We start from the raw sequence: 18,621 nt of genomic DNA on the forward strand, positions 1-18,621 counted from the left end.
GCCAACTCTGAACTGCCTTTCTTCCTGGATCTACCTTAATACCCTCAACTGATACAACATGCCCCAAGAATGCCACATAATCTAATCAGAACTCATACTTGGAGAACTTAGCATATAGCTTCTATTCCCACAAGGTCTGAAGCACCACTCTCAAATATTGCTCGTGCTCCTCCATGCTGCGCGAGTAGATCAAATGTAATCAATGAAGACAATGAAAAACAAATCAATATATGGCTTGAACACATTGTTCATCAAATCCATAAACGTCGTCGGGGAGTTAGTAAAACTAAAGCAAATCACTAGAAACTCATAGTGGCCATATCTAGTCCGGAAAGCCGTCTTTGGAACATCCGAATCATGAATCTTTAACAGATGGTACCCTGATCTCAAGTCTATCTTAGAGAAAACTCTAGCACCCTACAACTAGTCGAACAAATCATCAATACTCGGCAACGGGTACTTATTCTTAATGGTAACTTTATTTAGCTGGCGGTAATCAATGCACATCCGAGTAGTCCCATATTTCTTCTTCACGAACAACACCGATGCACCCCAATGTGACTCACTCGGTCTAACAAACCCCATTGCTAGCAACTCCCCAAGCTGTTCTTTCAATTCCTGCAACTCTTTCGGAGCCATGCGGTATGGTGGAATAGAGATAAGCTGGGTACGTGGAGTCAAATCAATACAAAAATCAATATCACGATCGGGGGGTATGCCAAGAAGATTAGAAGGAAACATACCGGAGAACTTCCAGACCACGGGCACTGAATCAATTGTTGGAGTCTCTGCAGCCGTATCCCAAACATAATCTAGATAAGCCAAATAACCCTTCTTGATAGTGTGTCGAGCCTTCATAAAAGAGATAATTTGACTAGGTGCCCTGATAGATGAACCCTTCTACTCCAATCTAGGCAACTCTGGCATTGCCTAAGTAACATTCTTGGCATGGCAATCAAGGATGGCGTGATATGGAGACAACCAATCCATGCCCAGGATGACCTCAAAGTCGGTCATATCAAGCAATAGAAGATCTGCTCTAGTATCATCACCATAGAAAGTCATGATACAGGACTGATAGATCCGATCCACAATAACGGAATCGCCTACTAGCGTGGACACATATATAGGAGTACCCAAGGACTCATGAGGAACACCCAGAAACAAGCAAACAGAGATGATACATATGAATATGTAGACCCCGGATCAAATGGAACTTAAGAATCCTTACAGCAGACAGAAATAATACATGTGATCATGGTATCTGAGGCCACTGCATCTAGCCTGGCTGGGAAAGCATAGAACCTAGCTGGAGCACCGACTGGCTAGAACCCACCTGAATGGCCTTCACCTGGCTGGCCTCCACCTGTCTGGACTCCACCATACTGGCCTCCACCTCTAGGACGACCCCTAACCACCTGCCCTCCGCTTCTGGGCGACCGGACGACTGGTGCAGCAGCTGGCACTGTAATCATAGGATGAGAATACCAACTACTGACCAAGATCCCCGCACTCAAAACAACCTCTCGGGACGACAGACTGCTAACCTGAAGTATGACCATAATGTCCCGAATACCCATTGGAGGAACCCTGAATAGCTAGTAGACGATAGGAGCTCTCTGGAATGGCACTAAAATAGGGCCATACTGGAGCACCCCAAGGAGGTGGCGGTGCTAGATATGTAGTCCTGCAAGACTGGCCCCTCACGAACTAATCTCTGCCCCCATACGGAGCACCAGTGAACCCTCCAGAATAATGAAACTACGTCTCCCACGACATCGACTCTCGGCTCCACTGATGAACACCCTCGATCCTCAGAGCTATTTCCACAACCAACTCGTAAAAAGTCCCCATCTCAACCTCTCGGGTCATAGTGGCCTGGATCCCCAAATGCAGACATGCAACAAACCTCTACACTATCTCTACATTAGTAGAAAGTATCATAAGTGCATGGCAAGACAACTTAGAGAATCTCGCCTCATAGTCCGTCACTAACATCAAACCCTATTGGAGATGCTCGAATTGAAACCACAACTCTTCCTCTAGAAGGGTGGAATATACCTATCCAGAAAGATATGTGTGAATTGGTCCCAAGTCAAGGGAGGAGAGCCTGCTGGTCTGCCAAGAAGATAGGACTGCCACCATCTACGAGCCCTGCCCTCCAGCTGGAAGGCGGTAAAGTCCACCCCGTAGGAATCTAATATTGTGCAGTCTTTTTCTTCACCAATTGATAAAGTCCTAGGGGATCACCTCCGAATATAGGAGGATGTATCTTGGTCCATCTATCCAAGAGCTTTTGCGGCTCGCCGGTCGCAACTGGTCTGGGCTCATGGCTGGGCTCCGCCCACATGTAGTGCGCCTGGGTTTGATAATCGGCAGTTGCATACCTAGGAGCCTGAGTGGTAGGGGTATGCTCCCCCTCCCGCCTGAGATGTGGATGGATCTGCTAGAAATAAACCAGTTTGAGTCATAGAATCCATGAACCGCAGCATAGGCCCATGACCTCCTGGAATCCTGGTTCGGACATGTAGTCTACTAGTCCGACCCCGTTGCAGGCACCTTGCCCTGCTCCTCAATGGTAGCAACTCTAGGACACCCTCATCCTCTACCTTGGGCTGGAGCCCTCCCTCAGCCTCTGCCTCGGCCTCTAGCAATAGGGGGAGCAGCTTCTTCATGTTGAGAACATCTGTTGCGCGCTTCTCACCATCTGTGAGAGAATAAGAAAAAGATATTTAGTACAACATCAACTACACGATAGGAGATGAAGAAAAACTAGTTTACTAACACCCTATAGCCTCTCGAAGATAAGTACGGACATCTCCGTATCGATTCGCAAGATGCTTTCAGGCCTGCTCATAACTTGTGATTGTTACATGAACCTAGTGCTCTAATACCATATTGTCACGACCTAATTTCTCCTATAGGCCATGATGGAATTTAACGTTGCCGCTTGGCAAGCCAATAGTGAATTAATCATTGCAATTTCCCTTTTTAATAATTTTTCAAGTAGTTTAAATTTCATTTTTGTTATGGAATAAGAAGTAGAAAATTTTTAAGTAATACGAAGACTAATGAATGAACGGATGCAGTGAAATAAATACTCCAAAACCATAAAGTCTACTAGTATGTGTTTAAAGACCTGGTATCACAAGTGTATGAAAAATTAGTAGAATATTCAAAACTCTAACTGCTGTCTGAAATAAAGTAGACAAAAAACTAAGTGCAAAAGAGAGACCTTGGGTGCGACAGAACGGCTCATGTGATGACCCGATAGGTCATCTAGAGTTTTAGAACCTAAATTTGTGCGAAAGCCTCAAATACCTCCTTTTAGCCTTCCTCGATTTGTGTGCGCAATCCAGGTATTTTCTTGAAAGGCTCTTGTGTTAAAAACTGATAAAATATGAAATCTTTCCTTTACAATCCATTTGTGTTGACTTCGGTCAACGTTTTGAGCAAACGTACACGATATCAATAAAGTCAAACATTGGTCAAACCTTTACATTTATTAAGCCTTTAAGCTTTCAAATTTCAAAATGTGATGACCCGATAGATGAACCTAATTCTATGTTTTGAAACCTCAAGTACCTCATTTTAGCCTTTCTCGATTTACATGCGCAGTCTGGGTATTTTCCTAGAAAGCTCTTGTGTTAAAATTGGTAAAATATAAAATTTTTCCTTAAAAATCCATTTGAGTTGACTTTGGTCAATGTTTTTTATGGTCTCGGTGAGTCTGTATCGTGATTTAGGACTTGGGCGTATGCTCGAAATCGAATTCGGAGGTCCCTGGCTACAGTTATCCCTTTTTATTGAAAATTGAATATTTAAAGGCTTAATGATTCTAAAGGTTTGACCAATATTTGAGTTTATTGATATCTGTCTATATTTTGGTCCGGAACCCGTTATGGGTCCATTACTCTATTTATGACTTGTCTGTCAAATTTGGTGAGAAACGGAGTTGGTTTGACGTGCTTCGGACGTCCGGTTGTTAAAATAGAAGTTCATTAGTTTTCTTGAAAATTACATTTGATTTGGTGTCCAATTCGTAGTTTTAGGTGTTATTTTGGTGATTTAATCGCACGAGCTAGTTTGTATGATGTTGTTGGAGTTGTGTGCATGTTTGGTTTAGAGCCCCGAGGGCTCGGGTGAGTATTAGATAGGCTACAGAGTGAGTTTTGGACTTAGGAAAATAGTTGGTGTATCTGGTTCTAGTGCTGGTCTCTGATCTCGCAATCGCGAGGTAAGTGTTCACAATTGCGAACATTCCAAAATTCTGTTAGTTTCGCATTTGCGAACAACTTCTTCGTATTTGCGAATAATGCCTGAGTCATCAAGGATCGCAATTGCGATAAGGAGGTTGCATTTGCGGGGAGACCAGAGTTCGCATTTGCAAACATTTCATTGCAAATGCGATGAAAGCAGAGGTGCGAAGAATTCGCAATTGCGAGGTATTTTTTGCATTTGTGAGGTTCGCAATTGAGAAACCCTTGGTCGCAATTGCGACATCTGCAACTGAACAAATATGAGTTAAATGGGATTTTCTCTCATTCTTCAAAGTTTCAAACAAGAAAACCTTAGAGGCGATTTTCCCACGAGCCCTTCTTCCCCAATCCATTGGTAAGTGATCCCAACCTATTTTCTTTCGATCTTTCATTACGTTTCATAAGAGTTCAACCTAAAATCTAGTATTTTCATGGTGAAAATTAGGGGTTTGGGTAGAATTAGAGATTTTTGTAAAATTGGGATTTAGACCTCAAATTGAGGTCGGATTTCAAAACAAATTACATAATCGGGCTCGGGAGTGAATGGGCCCGAATTTCGGATTTGGGCCAAGCCGACCCGGGAGTTGACGTTTCATGAATTTTTAATAATTACCTAAATTGAATCTTTTGAAATCGTGAGTAGTTTCTAAGGCTTATTTTGAATTGTTTGGTTGGTAATTTGCAAGATTTTGTAGGTTCGGAGCTTGTTTGAAAGGCAAAGCTGTGGTTGAGCTTTGAGTTGATCTTTGGAGCGAGGTATGTGTTGAGTTTAACCTTGACTTGAGGTAGTTAGGGACCCTCAGATTATGTGCTATGTGAATTTCATGTGTTGCGGCGTATATGCGAGGTGACGTGTGCTTATACACCGCTGAATTATTTGTGTTCCATGTTTTTCCACTTTCCTTAATTACTCCTTCCCTGTATTAATTGTTATATGCTCTAAATGCCTTCCATGCTTGCTACTTGCTAATCAGTGTTCTCTCATGTTAATGATTTTAGATCTTTTCATAGTTTCATGATTCCATGCTATTTGCTTTAATTGACTTACTTGCACCTTTTAATAGTCATTTACTGGACCCGTCTTGCTGTGAGTTTTACTTATATGAATTCCTATGTTGTACAAGGTTTCCATTCTGGTTCAACATTGTATTCATTGATTGTAGAGGTTCTTGAGATTTGAATTATAGATTTAACTGTACTCATTGAATATTTGGTACTGATATGGTAGAATCGAGTTGCACACTGCAACAAGTGAAATAAGGTTGGATTGATATGGTAGAATAAGGGTGAACTTGTTCTGATATGGTAGGATCGAGTTGCACGCTTCAACATGTGAAATAAGGGTGGATTGATATGGTGGAATAAGGGTGAACTTGTATCGATACAGTAGGATCGGGTTGCACACTGCAACAGGTGGAATAAGAGTGGATTGATATGGTGAAATAAGGGTGAATTATGATACTGATATTATTATATGGTAGGATCAGGTTGCACGCCGCAACATATATATATATATATATATATATATATATATATATTATTTATTGTTGTTGATGTTATTGCGGTGAAATATGGGAGGATTATGTCTTGTTCGGTGGGATCGGGTTGCACGCCACAACAACCTATGTGTTTCTATTTCCTTGAGCTGTATTGGTTTTTGGTTCTTTCATTTGAAACTCTAAGGAATGGTAATTCTTAACGTCACTGGCTTATTTCTTGAGGCTGTAGCTATTATCTTCAGTTTACTGTCTTATTTCGTACCTTATTTCCTTTTTGGTCTTCATTATATACTGCGTACAGGTTGTAGTGTGAGTGACCTGCCTTAGCCTCGTCACTACTTCGTCGAGGTTAAGCTCTGCACTTACAGAGTATATGGGACCGATTGTACTCACAATACACTCTACACTTCTTGTGCAGATTTTGGATTAGGTCCTAGCGGCGATTATTAGCATTCTCGGACCAAACAACTTGTGGAGACTTGAGGTACAGCTGCTCAGCGCCCGCAACTCCTGGAATCCCCTTCCTTTTTATTTGGCTGTGTACTTTCTTTTCAGATAGCTTTATGTGTATTTCAGTCCCTTATTTGTACTATTCTTATAGCTTGTGCGATCGTGACACTGGGTCCAGGGTTGTATCAGACGTTTGGCTATTTTAGCTTTCGCATTTTTACTTTGGATTATTTTTTAAACTGTTAAAAATTGATAAAATGTTCTAACATTAGCTTTCCTAGCAAGTGGAATGTTAGGTGCCATCACGGTCCCGATGGTGGAAATTTCGGGTCGTGATAAGTTGGTATCAGAGCACTAGGTTGCATAGGTCTCACTAGTCACGAGCACGCTTAGTAGAGTTTGGAGGATCGGTATGGAGATGTATGTACTTATCTTCTGGAGGCTGTGGAGTTAGGAACAATTTACTTCTATTCTTCTCTATCGTACGATTTTATTCTATCATTGATGATTAAACCCTTCTATTCTTGTTCTCTCATCTATGGCGAGAACACGTACTGCATCTTCAGCTGGACAACAGTAGGAGCCCCCTATGGAAGATCCTACGAGGGGCAGAGATCGAGGCTGGGGTCGTGCTAGAGGCCGAAGCAGAGGCAGAGCTAAACCTAGAGCTTGAGCAGTAGCACCCGTAATGGAGCCTCAAGTAGATTTTGTTGAGGAGGTTCCAGCTCAGATTGCACCTGTTGGACCAGCTCAAGTCCCGGAGGGGTTCGTCGCCACCCTAGTTCTTCAGGACGCTCTAGTCCGTTTGGTGGGCCTTATGGAGTGTGTGGCCCAAGCTAGTCCATTTCCTATGGCACCAGCCGTCTCTCAGGCTAGTAAAGGAGCACAAACTCCCGCTACTCACACTCTAGAGCAGATGCATCCCTAATTCAGACTCCAGAGGCCCCGCTAGTTGGGGTAGTTCAGCCAGTTGTTGCGGTACATGCCGATAATGGACATGCCATGTCTTCTGAGTATTTATTGATATTGGACAAGTTTACCAAGCTCTTCCTAGATCAGTTCAGTGGAGCACCTTCTGAGGACCCATAGGATTATCATGACCGCTGCCATGAGGTGCTGTGGAACATGAGTATAGTTGAGACCAATGGGGTCGATTTTGCTATGTTTTAGATAACGGGTTCCACCAAGAGATGGTGGAAGGATTATGTATCTACTAGACTATCTGGGTCGCTTGGTCTTACTTGGGACCAGTTCTCTCAGCTATTTCTTGAGATGTTCCTTCCTATCACATTGAGAGAGAGAGTTACCGCAAGTAGTTTGAGCGTCTCCAGCAGGGTAGTATGTCATTCATTCAGTATGAGACCCGTTTTGTGGATCTAGCTTGTCATGCTATTCTTCTGCTTCCTACCGAGAGAGGGTGAGGAGGTTTATTAAGGGACAATCTCACCCTATCAAGCTACATATGGCCAAGGATATCGGGGGTGAGATTTTGTTTCAGACGGCTGCTAATATCGCCAGGCGGATCGAGGATGTTCTTGAATAGGAGAGAGGGTAGGGGTCTAATAAGAGGCCTCGACATTCCAGTGGTTTTAGTGGTGCCTCATCTGGAGGTAGGGGTACTTTTGGTAGGGGCCATCCTCCCAAGCCATCTCAGTCAGCGCTTCAGGAATCTCATAGTGCTTCAGGGAGTCGTTGTCCTTGTGTGCCTCCTTCTGGGCAGCTAGCCTACAGTGCATCATCAACTTCTATCAGTGCACCTCCTCTTTAGAGTTATCACCATGGTTATCCGGCTTGTTCGGGTTAGTCTCAGTTTTAGCAGCCATAGCACCGAGATGGATGTTTTGAGTGTGGTGGTTTTGGGCATATCAGGAGGACCTGTCAAAAATTATTGGGTGCCACACCACAGCAAAGTTCTTGTGCCATGATTCCGACACCGGTTTCACCACCACCCGCTTATCCAGCTAGAGGTAGGGGCCAGGCAGCCAGAGCTGGAGGTCAGGCCATTAGAGGTGGAGGTCAGGCCGCAAGAGGTAGAGGCCAATAAGCTAGAGGTCATCCTAGGGATGTAGTTCAGAGTGGTGGGCCCTAGCCCCGATGTTATGATTTCCCAGCTAGGCCTGAAGTTGAGTCATCTGACGTTGTTATCACAGGTATTGTTTCAGTTTGCCATAAAGATGCTTCAGTTCTATTTGATTCGGGCTCTACTTATTCCTACATGTCATCCTATTTTGCTTCATATCTGGTTCTACCACATTATTCTTTGAGTGCTCCTGTGTATGTGTCCACACTAATGGGAGATTCTATTATTGTAGATCGTGTTTATCATTCCTGTGTGGTTACAATTATGAGTCTTGAGACTAGCATAGATCTCCTACTTCTCGATATGGTTGATTTTTATGTCACTTTGGGTATGGATTGGATGTCACCTTATCATGCTATTTTGGATTGTCACGCCAAGAATGTGACCTTAGCCTTGCTGGGGTTGCCTCTATTAGGGTGGAGAGGGACTTCTGGCCATTCTACCAGTAGGGTTATCTCTTATGTGAAGGCTCATAATATGGTAAAGAAGGGGTGTCTAGCTTATTTGGCTTATGTCCGTGATTCTAGTATGGAGGTTCCTTCCATGGATTCAGTACCAGTTTTTTGTGCATTTCCAGAGTTGTTTCCTGCAGACCTGCAGGGGATGCCACCCGGCAGGGATATTGACTTTTGTATTGATTTAGCTCCGGGCACTCAGCCCATTTCTATTCCACCATACCATATGGTGCTGCTAGAGTTGAAAGAATTGAAAGAGAAGTTGCAAGATTTACTTGATAAGGACTTCAATAAACCTAGTGTCTCACCCTGGGGTGCGCCTGTATTGTTTGTGAAGAAGAAGGATGGATCGATGAGGATGTGCATAGATTACAGGAAATTGAACAAAGTCATCATCAAGAACAAGTGTCCGTTGTCGATGATTGATGACTTATTTGATCAGTTGTAGGGTGCCAAGGTGTTTTCAAATATTGATTTGAGGTCTAGATACCATCAGCTGAGGACTAGGGCATCCGATGTTCCTAAGACAGCTTTATGGACTCGGTATGGGCATTATGTGTTTCTAGTGATGTCATTTGGGTTGACAAATACCCCAACAACATTTATGGATTTGATGAACCAAGTGTTCAAGCCCTATTTGGATTCCTTTGTGATTGTGCTTATTGATGATATCTTGATCTACTCCTGCAGTCGAGAGGAGAATGAGCAGCAACTTCGGATCGTACTTCAGACTTTAAGAGACAGGCAGTTATATGCTAAGTTTTCAAAATGCACGTTTTGGTTGGACTCAGTCACTTTCTTGAGGCACGTAGTATCAGGAAAGGGCATTCAGGTGGATCCTAAGAATATTGAGACAGTTCAAAACTGGCCTAAACCCACTTTCGCTACGGAGATCCAGAGTTTCTTGGGTTTGGCAGGTTATTACCGTCTCTTTGTGGAGGGGTTTTAAGCTATAGCAGCCCCACTGACTAGGTTGACCCAGAAGGGTGCTCCGTTCAGATGGTCAGACGAGTGTGAGGCAAGCTTTAAGAAGCTCAAGACTACTTTGACAACGATGCCAGTGTTGGTGTTGCTCATAGGTTCAGGATCTTATACGGTGTACTGTGATGCATCTCTGTCACGACACAAAACCCGACTCGTCGTGATGGCACCTATCGTGAAACTAGGCCAGCCTCAACTTAACAATCAACACGATAATAATAAGTTTGAAAATATTTACGGAAGCTTTTAACAGTTAAAGAACAATTTGAAACATAAGAAATTCCAAGAATAGATACAATCCAGCCCAAAACTGGGGTGTCACTGAGTGCATGCGCATCTAAGGAAAATACATAGTCTATTATAATGTCTAAGGGAGCAACTAAAATACAACTGGAAGGTAAGGTGGAGATCCAAGGCCTGCGAATGTCGTGCAAATACCTCAATAATACCTAAGTCAGAAGCCTCAATCAACCACTGCCACTGGATCCAAGTGCCTGAATCTGCATATGAGGTGTAGGGGGTAACATGGTGTTACAACCCATATCCACATGTGTTAGTTCATGCCATATATTAGTTAACATAAATCCAAGAAGGAATTATCTTTGAGATGATAAGAAGTCAATCCTATTGGTCTTAAGTGATACAAGAGTGTATAAGGGTGATTAACCAATATTAGAAGTTAAACGAATCAAGGATGTTGTAACTCGTATTTTCAGGTAATCTAGCGGTGCTTAATACACTCAAGAGGTCATTTATTAAGGTATTTTAATCATATAATATCCGTATCATAAGTCTTGAAGTCAAACGAGTTATGAAACAAAAGTCGACAAAAGTTGTCGCAACTTAGGTTCATAATTTTACTTAAACATTAGGTCAAATGTTTCTAATATTTTCTCATAATTTTCAAGGAATTACGGGGTGATCTACCAACCAAATTAAAGATCTATGAGTCTAGTTTCCAACGCATTAAACCGTTCATCGATACGATCTCGGAGTAGAGAGATATTCGCGTTTTCGCGAGACTGCGCCAAGCACCTCTCTATGGGGCCCACTAAGTCGGTTTAAGATATTTGGACTTATATAGGATGACCACAACCCGTTTTTAGTCATTTCTTTTCACTATTTTCAGAACTTAGAACCCTAGGAACATCCTCTCAAGGTTCTCTCAAGATTCAAGACCCAAAAAAAGGGCAAACAACACAAATCAAGTGTCGGGAATTCCGTGGCGCTAGTAAGTCTCTTGTTCTTCTTGTTGTTGCTCATTTTTGTGTCGTTCCAACTCGTGTGGGAGGTTGTTTTAAAGGGTATATGTTCTGTAAATACTCCCTAATGTTCTTAATATTAATCCTAGGTGATTTCAAGCCTTCTAAAGTGATTCTAGTGCCGAAAAACACTAATTGATCGCTAGTTTCATTTTTTTGTTGTTGTGGCAGCATTGGAGGGATATTTCTTGGAAATTTAAGGTCAAATTGGAGTTGTTCTTTCTGTATAAAGGTAAGGAACCTCTTACTCTATATGTATTTAAGATTATCCAAGTTGCGGCTAAGCCATTGAAGCTAGAACTTGTGAGATATATATCGAAAGGTTTGGTAGTAATGTTATTGTTTTGTGGACTGTTTTGCGTTGTTGTTGGGCTGCGTATTTTACTACTATCTTGTGGAGTTTTGGAGGAGGAAGGGTGTGGGGAAACACCATATATATGTAGGGTTATGGGCTGATAGTTATTCGTAACATTTCCAGATTGTTTGACACGACTATGGTGGTCGTCGTATGTATGGAGTGATTAGGCTGTGTGTGGACTATATTGGGAGGCTCAATATGTTTATTATTGATGATGTTTGGGCTGTTTGGTGATTGTTTTGAATGGTGTGAGGTCATATATATAGGGGAGGTGCTGTCCGTTTCATCGTAAAATAGGTTGTGGTCGATACATAATAGTTATGACGCTTAAATGATAACGATAGTATCGTTTCTCTTATTGTAGACTAAGGAGTTTTGACAATTGCATAGCTTGAGATTGGGGAAGTATATACAAGGTATGTGAGGCTATCCCTTTCCTTCTTTTGCACGACTCCGATTGTACATAATGTAATGAACGATCTTCCAAGATACTCTACTCTTAGAAGCTAGCAGTACTTACATTGTTTTCCCTCTTATGGAACGATTGATGTTAATGTTGCTTCTCTTAGTCTTATGTTATCAATGTTGTTGGTACTTCCTGAATCTTATAAGGTTCATAGTGAAGACTTAGTCCTAATAACGTGTACAGAGGATACCGACCTTACGTCACTCCGAAAGGTTTAGAATGTGATTCCATGAGTCGAGCATGCATTATATATATGTATCTATTTTACTCTACCGAGCCACGCTATAGTTGGCCGGGTACGGCACCTATTGTGCAACCACTGATCAGTTGGGTTTTACCGAGCTCCACGTGGCCGGGTACGATTCTACCGAGCCTATTATGGCCGGGTACGATATGATGATGATGATGCCCACAGAGGCGAATGCTTTAAAGGTTTATGTATTTATACATATGTATCATGCATTTCATGTAAGTAGCCCTCAGAGGTACTAAGATGTTACAGGTTGTATATTCTCTATCCTTGCTTACATTACTGATCGTATTTATGGTTCCTTGCCTTACATACTCAGTACTTTATTCGTACTGACGTCCTTTTATTTGTGGACGCTGCATGTCGTGCTGCAGGTCCTGATAGACAGGCAGGTGCAGCTCCCCCACCACAGTAGACTGTCCAGTTCAGCGGTGATTGGCGAGATCCCTTCTCCGGACTTGCCTTGGTCTTGGTATGCAATTTTTGTTATAGACATTATGGGTATGTCGGGGCCCTGTTCCGGCTATGTTGCAACACTTATGTTCTTTTAGAGGCTCATAGACAGGTGTCGGCTCATGTATAGTTTGGTATGCCTTGTCGGCTAGTTTTTGTTGTATAGTCTTTCATAGTAGCGTGGTAGCTCATACCTTATATGTAGTTTCTTGATTGTCTGGTCATCCCCTGCTATGTATATGCATGCCATCATATTTTATTGCTGGTTGTCCATGATCTAGGTCTACCATTTATATTGATCTCGTCAGCCTTAAAAGATAATAATGAAGGTTAGATGAAATGTACGTTGGTGCTCGGCAAGTGTGGTCGGGTGCTAGTCATGGCCCTTCAGTTTGGGTCGTGACAAACTTGGTATCAGAGCAAGTCTGTCCTAGGGGTTGTCTATGAGCCGTGTCTAGTAGAGTCTTGATTATGGATGTGTAGCGCGCCACATTTATAATCAGGAGGCTACATGACATCTAGGGTTGTTACCTTCTTCCTGAATCTAGATCGTGCGTAGAGTTGAGTCGTAAGTGTTTGTCTCTAATATTCACCTTGTTTTTTTTCAGTGATGCCTTCGACTAGGAAGCAAACGATTAGTAGGCGGCTTGATACAGCAGCGGGAGAGGGTACCAGTCAGGTGCCCCAAGTTAGAGCAGGACAAAGTGAGGCTCAAAGTGAGATGCCCTCTCATACCTCATCTACTCCATCTCCTCCAGAGGATATTAGAAGGCACCCAGCGCCTCCAGTTCCTTCGTCTGACACTCCAGACCAGGATATGCGGAGTGCTTTGCAGTTATTGACTAGCTTGGTAGCTGCTCAGGCTCAGAGGCAGAATACAGGTGCTGCTGAGAAACCAGTTAGTACAAGAGTTCGTGATTTTATTAATTTAGACCCTCCAGTGTTTACCGGATCAGACCCCAAGGAGGACCCACAGACGTTTATTGACCAGGTTCATCGTACACTTCGTGTTATGCATGTTAGTGATACAGAGACAGTAGAGTTGGCTTCTTATCGGCTACGGGATTTAGCGGTTCTCTGGTATGATAGTTGGGAGAGATCCAGGGGTCCGAACCCTCCTCCAGCTGTGTGGAAGGAATTTTCTGAGGCCTTTCTTCGTCACTACTTGCCAGTTGAGATACGACGAGCTAGAGCTGATAAGTTCTTGAACCTTAGACAAGGTAATATGAGTGTACGAGAGTACAGTATGCAGTTTGATTCTTTGGCAAGGTATGCTCCCCATATGGTGGCCGAGATGAGTGATAGGGTGCATATGTTCGTGAATGGGTTGGGACCACATCTGATAAATGAGTGTACGACAGCCTCCTTGGTGGAGGGCATGGATATTTCCCGTATTCAAGCTTATGCCCAGACCCTAGAGGATCGTAAGCGCCAGCAGAGGGCAGTTAGGGAGCAGGATAGAGGCCAGCATAAGAGGGCGAGATTTGCAGGGTATTCTGATGACTTCAGAGGCCGCATCAGGCCACAGTTTTCGAGGAGTTCGGCGCCACCTGTAGCTAGTGCTCCTCCACAGTTTCAGAGGCCTCGATATGATCGATCCTATTCTGGTCCAGGTCAGAGTTCGCGGGCATCTGGCTCGCAACATCACAGGGATACTAGTCAGATGAGACCCCCAACACCACATTGTGATCAGTGCGGCAAGGCCCACTTTGGACTGTGTCGTCGAGGTTCTGATGCATGCTATTCGTGCGGGCAGCCTGGCCATATGATGCGGGATTGTCCTAATAGAGGAGGTGATGGTATGGCTCAGCCGACTGGATCTGTGTCTGGTTCTTCCTCATCAGTTCGACCTCCAGCACGGGGTTTTCAGCAGTCGACAGGTCGTGGTAGGGGTAGAGGTGCAGTGCCGAGTTCGAGTGGTGCTCAAAATCGAACCTATGCTCTAGTAGGTCGACAGGATCTCGAGTCGTCTCCAGATGTTGTTACAGGTATTATATCTGTGTTTTCTTATGATGTATATGCGTTGATTGATCCGGGATCTACATTATCATATGTTACACCCTTTGTGGCTAATAAGTTTGGCATTGAACCTGAATTGATAAGTAAACCCCTCGCGGTATCTACTCCGATAGGAGATTCTGTGATTGCTAGAAGGGTATATAGAGGTTGCACTGTGATGATTTGTAGTCGTCAAACCTCGGCAAATTTATTTGAGTTAGAAATGGTTGATTTTGATGTGATAATGGGAATGGACTGGTTGGCCTCATGCTATGCAAATGTTGACTGTCGTACGAAGATGGTTAGGTTCCAATTTCCGGGTGAACCCGTCATTGAATGGAAAGGGAACATTGCTACACCGAAAGGTAGGTTTATTTCCTATCTTAAGGCAAGGAAAATGATCTCAAAAGGTTACATTTATCATCTCGTTCGCGTTAGGGATGTGGAGGCGAAACCGCCTACTTTACAATCAATCCCTGTGGTCAACGAATTCCCAGATGTTTTCCCAGATGAACTCCCAGGCCTTCCTCCTGAAAGGGAGATTGAGTTTAGCATTGATGTGTTACCTGACACTCAACCGATCTCTATTCCTCCATACAGAATGGCCCCGGCAGAGTTGCGAGAGTTGAAGGTGCAGTTGAAGGACTTGCTGGATAAGGGCTTTATTAGGCCTAGCACTTCACCTTGGGGTGCACCAGTCCTATTCGTGCGGAAGAAAGACGGGTCGTTACGGATGTGTATCGACTATCGACAGTTGAATAAGTCTACTATAAAGAACAAGTATCCACTTCCAAGAATTGATGACCTGTTTGACCAACTCCAGGGTGCCAAGTATTTCTCCAAGATTGATTTACGTTCAGGGTATCATCAGGTAAGGGTTAGGGAGAAAGATATTCCAAAGACGGCCTTCCGGACAAGATATGGGCACTTTGAGTTCTTGGTGATGTCGTTCGGGCTAACAAATGCCCCAGCAGCTTTTATGGATCTCATGAATACTATATTCAGGCCCTATCTTGATGTGTTCGTGATTGTATTCATTGATGACATTCTAGTGTATTCTCGTTCGGAGGCGGAACACGCGGGCCACTTGCGGATAGTATTACAGACGCTTCAGGATCGTAAGTTATATGCTAAGCTCTCCAAATGTGAATTCTGGCTGAACTCAGTAGCATTCCTTGGCCATGTGATATCTGATGAGGGTATTAGTGTCGACACTCAGAAGATCGATGCAGTAAAGAATTGGCCGAGACCTACAACACCATCAGAAGTCCGCAGCTTCCTAGGGCTAGCAGGATATTATAGGCGGTTTGTAGAAGGATTTTCCTCTATATCATCACCATTGACTAAGTTAACACAAAAAGCTACCAAATTCCAGTGGTCTGACACTTGTGAACGTAGTTTTCAGGAGCTGAAGAATCGATTGACATCTGCACCAGTGCTCACTCTTCCTGAAGGAACAGAAGATTATGTGGTATATTGTGATGCCTCAGGTATAGGTTTGGGGTGCGTATTGATGCAGCGTGGGAATGTGATTGCTTATGCATCAAGACAATTGAAGAAGCATGAAAAGAATTATCCAACCCATGATTTGGAATTGGCTGCAGTAATATATGCTTTGAAGATATGGCGGCACTACTTATACGGCGTCCATGTTGACATCTACACAGATCACAAGAGTTTACAATACATCTTCAAGCAGAAAGAGTTGAATTTGAGGCAGCGTAGGTGGCTTGAATTATTGAAAGACTACGACGTCGAGATATTGTATCATCCCGGTAAAGCCAATGTTGTGGCAGATGCTCTCAGCCGTAAATCAATGGGAAGCTTAGTACATATTGAGGCGGGTAGATGGGGGTTGATTAAAGAGCTTCATCAGCTAGCCAATATGAGAATCAGATTGTTAGACTCTGATGACGGAGGTGTTACTGTACAGAATACATCAGAATCATCTTTGGTAGCCGAGGTAAAAGCACGACAATATGAAGATCCTATCTTAGTACGATTAAGAGAAAGCATTCAACAGTGTAAAAGTATGGCTTTTGGGATCGGAAAAGATGGGGCACTGAGATACCAGAGCCGATTGTGTGTGCCTAATGTGGCAGGGTTGCGAGAGAAGATTATGAATGAGATTCATCAATCCCGATATTCCATCCATCCCGGCTCGACAAAGATGTATCATGATGTCAAGGAGCAGTATTGGTGGGATAATATGAAGAAGTCTATTGCAGAATTTGTGGCCCAGTGTCCCAATTGTCAACAAGTAAAGATAGAACATCAGAAACCCGGTGGATTGCTTCAAAATATAGAGATTCCGACCTGGAAGTGGGAGGTGATTAATATGGACTTCATTATTGGATTACCTCGCTCTTATCATAAGTTTGACTCCATCTGGGTGATAATTGATCGACTTACAAAATGTGCCCATTTTCTGCCAGTGAAGACAACTTACACGGCTGAAGATTATGCGAAGTTGTATATCAAGGAGATTGTTAGGCTTCATGGTGTGCCCATATCTATTATATCAGACCGAGGAGCTCAATTTACGGCTAACTTTTGGAGGTCTTTCCAGAAGGGTTTAGGCACACAAGTAAATCTCAGCACTGCATTTCATCCGCAGACTGACGGACAGGCTGAACGTACCATTCAGACACTGGAAGATATGCTACGAGCATGTGTTCTAGATTTTAAGGGGAATTGGGATGATCATCTTCCACTCATAGAATTCGCCTATAACAATAGCTACCATTCCAGTATTAAAATGGCCCCATACGAGGCACTATACGGGAGGAGATGTAGATCACCAGTTGGATGGTTCGAAGTCGGTGAAACAGAATTATATGGGCCAGATTTGATTCACCAAGCTATTGAGAAGGTGAAAGTGATACAGGAGCGATTGAGGACGGCACAAAGCAGGCAAAAATCTTATTCTGATGTCCGACGTCGTGATCTAGAGTTTGAGGTTGGTGATTGGGTTTTCCTGAGGATCTCACCAATGAAGGGTATTATGCATTTTGGGAAGAAAGGTAAGCTGAGTCCAAGGTATATCGGGCCGTATAAAATTCTTCGACGGATTGGACAGGTTGCTTATGAGTTAGAATTGCCATCCGAATTGGAATTTGTCCACCCGGTATTCCATGTATCTATGTTGAGAAAATGTATTGGAGACCCTTCTCGAGTCGTCCCTATCAAAGATGTACAAGTTACAGAGGACCTATCATATGAAGAAGTGCCAGTGGCGATATTAGATCGGCAAGTCCGCAAGCTGAGAACAAAAGATGTAGCTTCCGTCAAAGTATTGTGGAGGAACAAAAATATGGAAGAAATGACATGGGAAGCAGAAGAGGAGATGAAGTCTAAATACCCTTACTTATTCCAGAATGAAGATAACAAGGATGCTGGTGGAAGACAGGATACATTGGAAGAAGAAACGGCTTTATGAGGTAAGCAATAATTTGAGAATACTCCTCCTTAATACAAAATGGTGATATGTAGATAATGTAAATACGCATAATGCTTTGTGTAGCCTTGTGAAGCCATATGTTGGGCTTAATTACATGCAAGTTTTGCTAGTGACCATTTTATAGGGGAAAATTGATCGGAAATTTCCATTGGAATCCACGGTGATTTAAACTCCCCCTAAACCCTTACATTCGAGGACGAATGTTCCTAAGGGGGGAGGGTGTTACAACCCATATCCACATGTGTTAGTTCATGCCATATATTAGTTAACATAAATCCAAGAAGGAATTATCTTTGAGATGATAAGAAGTCAATCCTATTGGTCTTAAGTGATACAAGAGTGTATAAGGGTGATTAACCAATATTAGAAGTTAAACGAATCAAGGATGTTGTAACTCGTATTTTCAGGTAATCTAGCGGTGCTTAATACACTCAAGAGGTCATTTATTAAGGTATTTTAATCATATAATATCCGTATCATAAGTCTTGAAGTCAAACGAGTTATGAAACAAAAGTCGACAAAAGTTGTCGCAACTTAGGTTCATAATTTTACTTAAACATTAGGTCAAATGTTTCTAATATTTTCTCATAATTTACAAGGAATTACGGGGTGATCTACCCACCAAATTAAAGATCTATGAGTCTAGTTTC

The 18,621-nt window shown here is 42.9% G+C and overlaps 1 protein-coding gene across 1 annotated transcript; it reads left to right on the forward strand.

The window, feature by feature from the left end:
• The first annotated feature begins 8,129 nt into the window (after window positions 1-8,129).
• Window positions 8,130-9,191, forward strand: LOC138869590 (uncharacterized). The gene is made up of 2 exons (XM_070147220.1): window positions 8,130-8,238; window positions 8,359-9,191. Exons 1-2 carry the CDS (start codon window positions 8,130-8,132, stop codon window positions 9,189-9,191), a joined length of 942 nt encoding a protein of 313 aa, XP_070003321.1.
• Window positions 9,192-18,621: the final 9,430 nt, after the last annotated feature.

Source organism: Nicotiana sylvestris, chromosome 5, assembly GCF_000393655.2.
Source record: "Nicotiana sylvestris chromosome 5, ASM39365v2, whole genome shotgun sequence".
Classification (NCBI taxonomy): domain Eukaryota; kingdom Viridiplantae; phylum Streptophyta; class Magnoliopsida; order Solanales; family Solanaceae; genus Nicotiana; species Nicotiana sylvestris.

Bases quoted from the DNA above. Each gene is read 5' to 3' on its own strand.
- LOC138869590 (XM_070147220.1), top strand. From the start codon at position 8,130: ATGATTCCGACACCGGTTTCACCACCACCCGCTTATCCAGCTAGAGGT. The intron at 8,239-8,358 runs GTAGAGGCCAAT...TTGTTATCACAG, and splicing joins TGGAGGTCAGGCCGCAAGAG to GTATTGTTTCAGTTTGCCAT.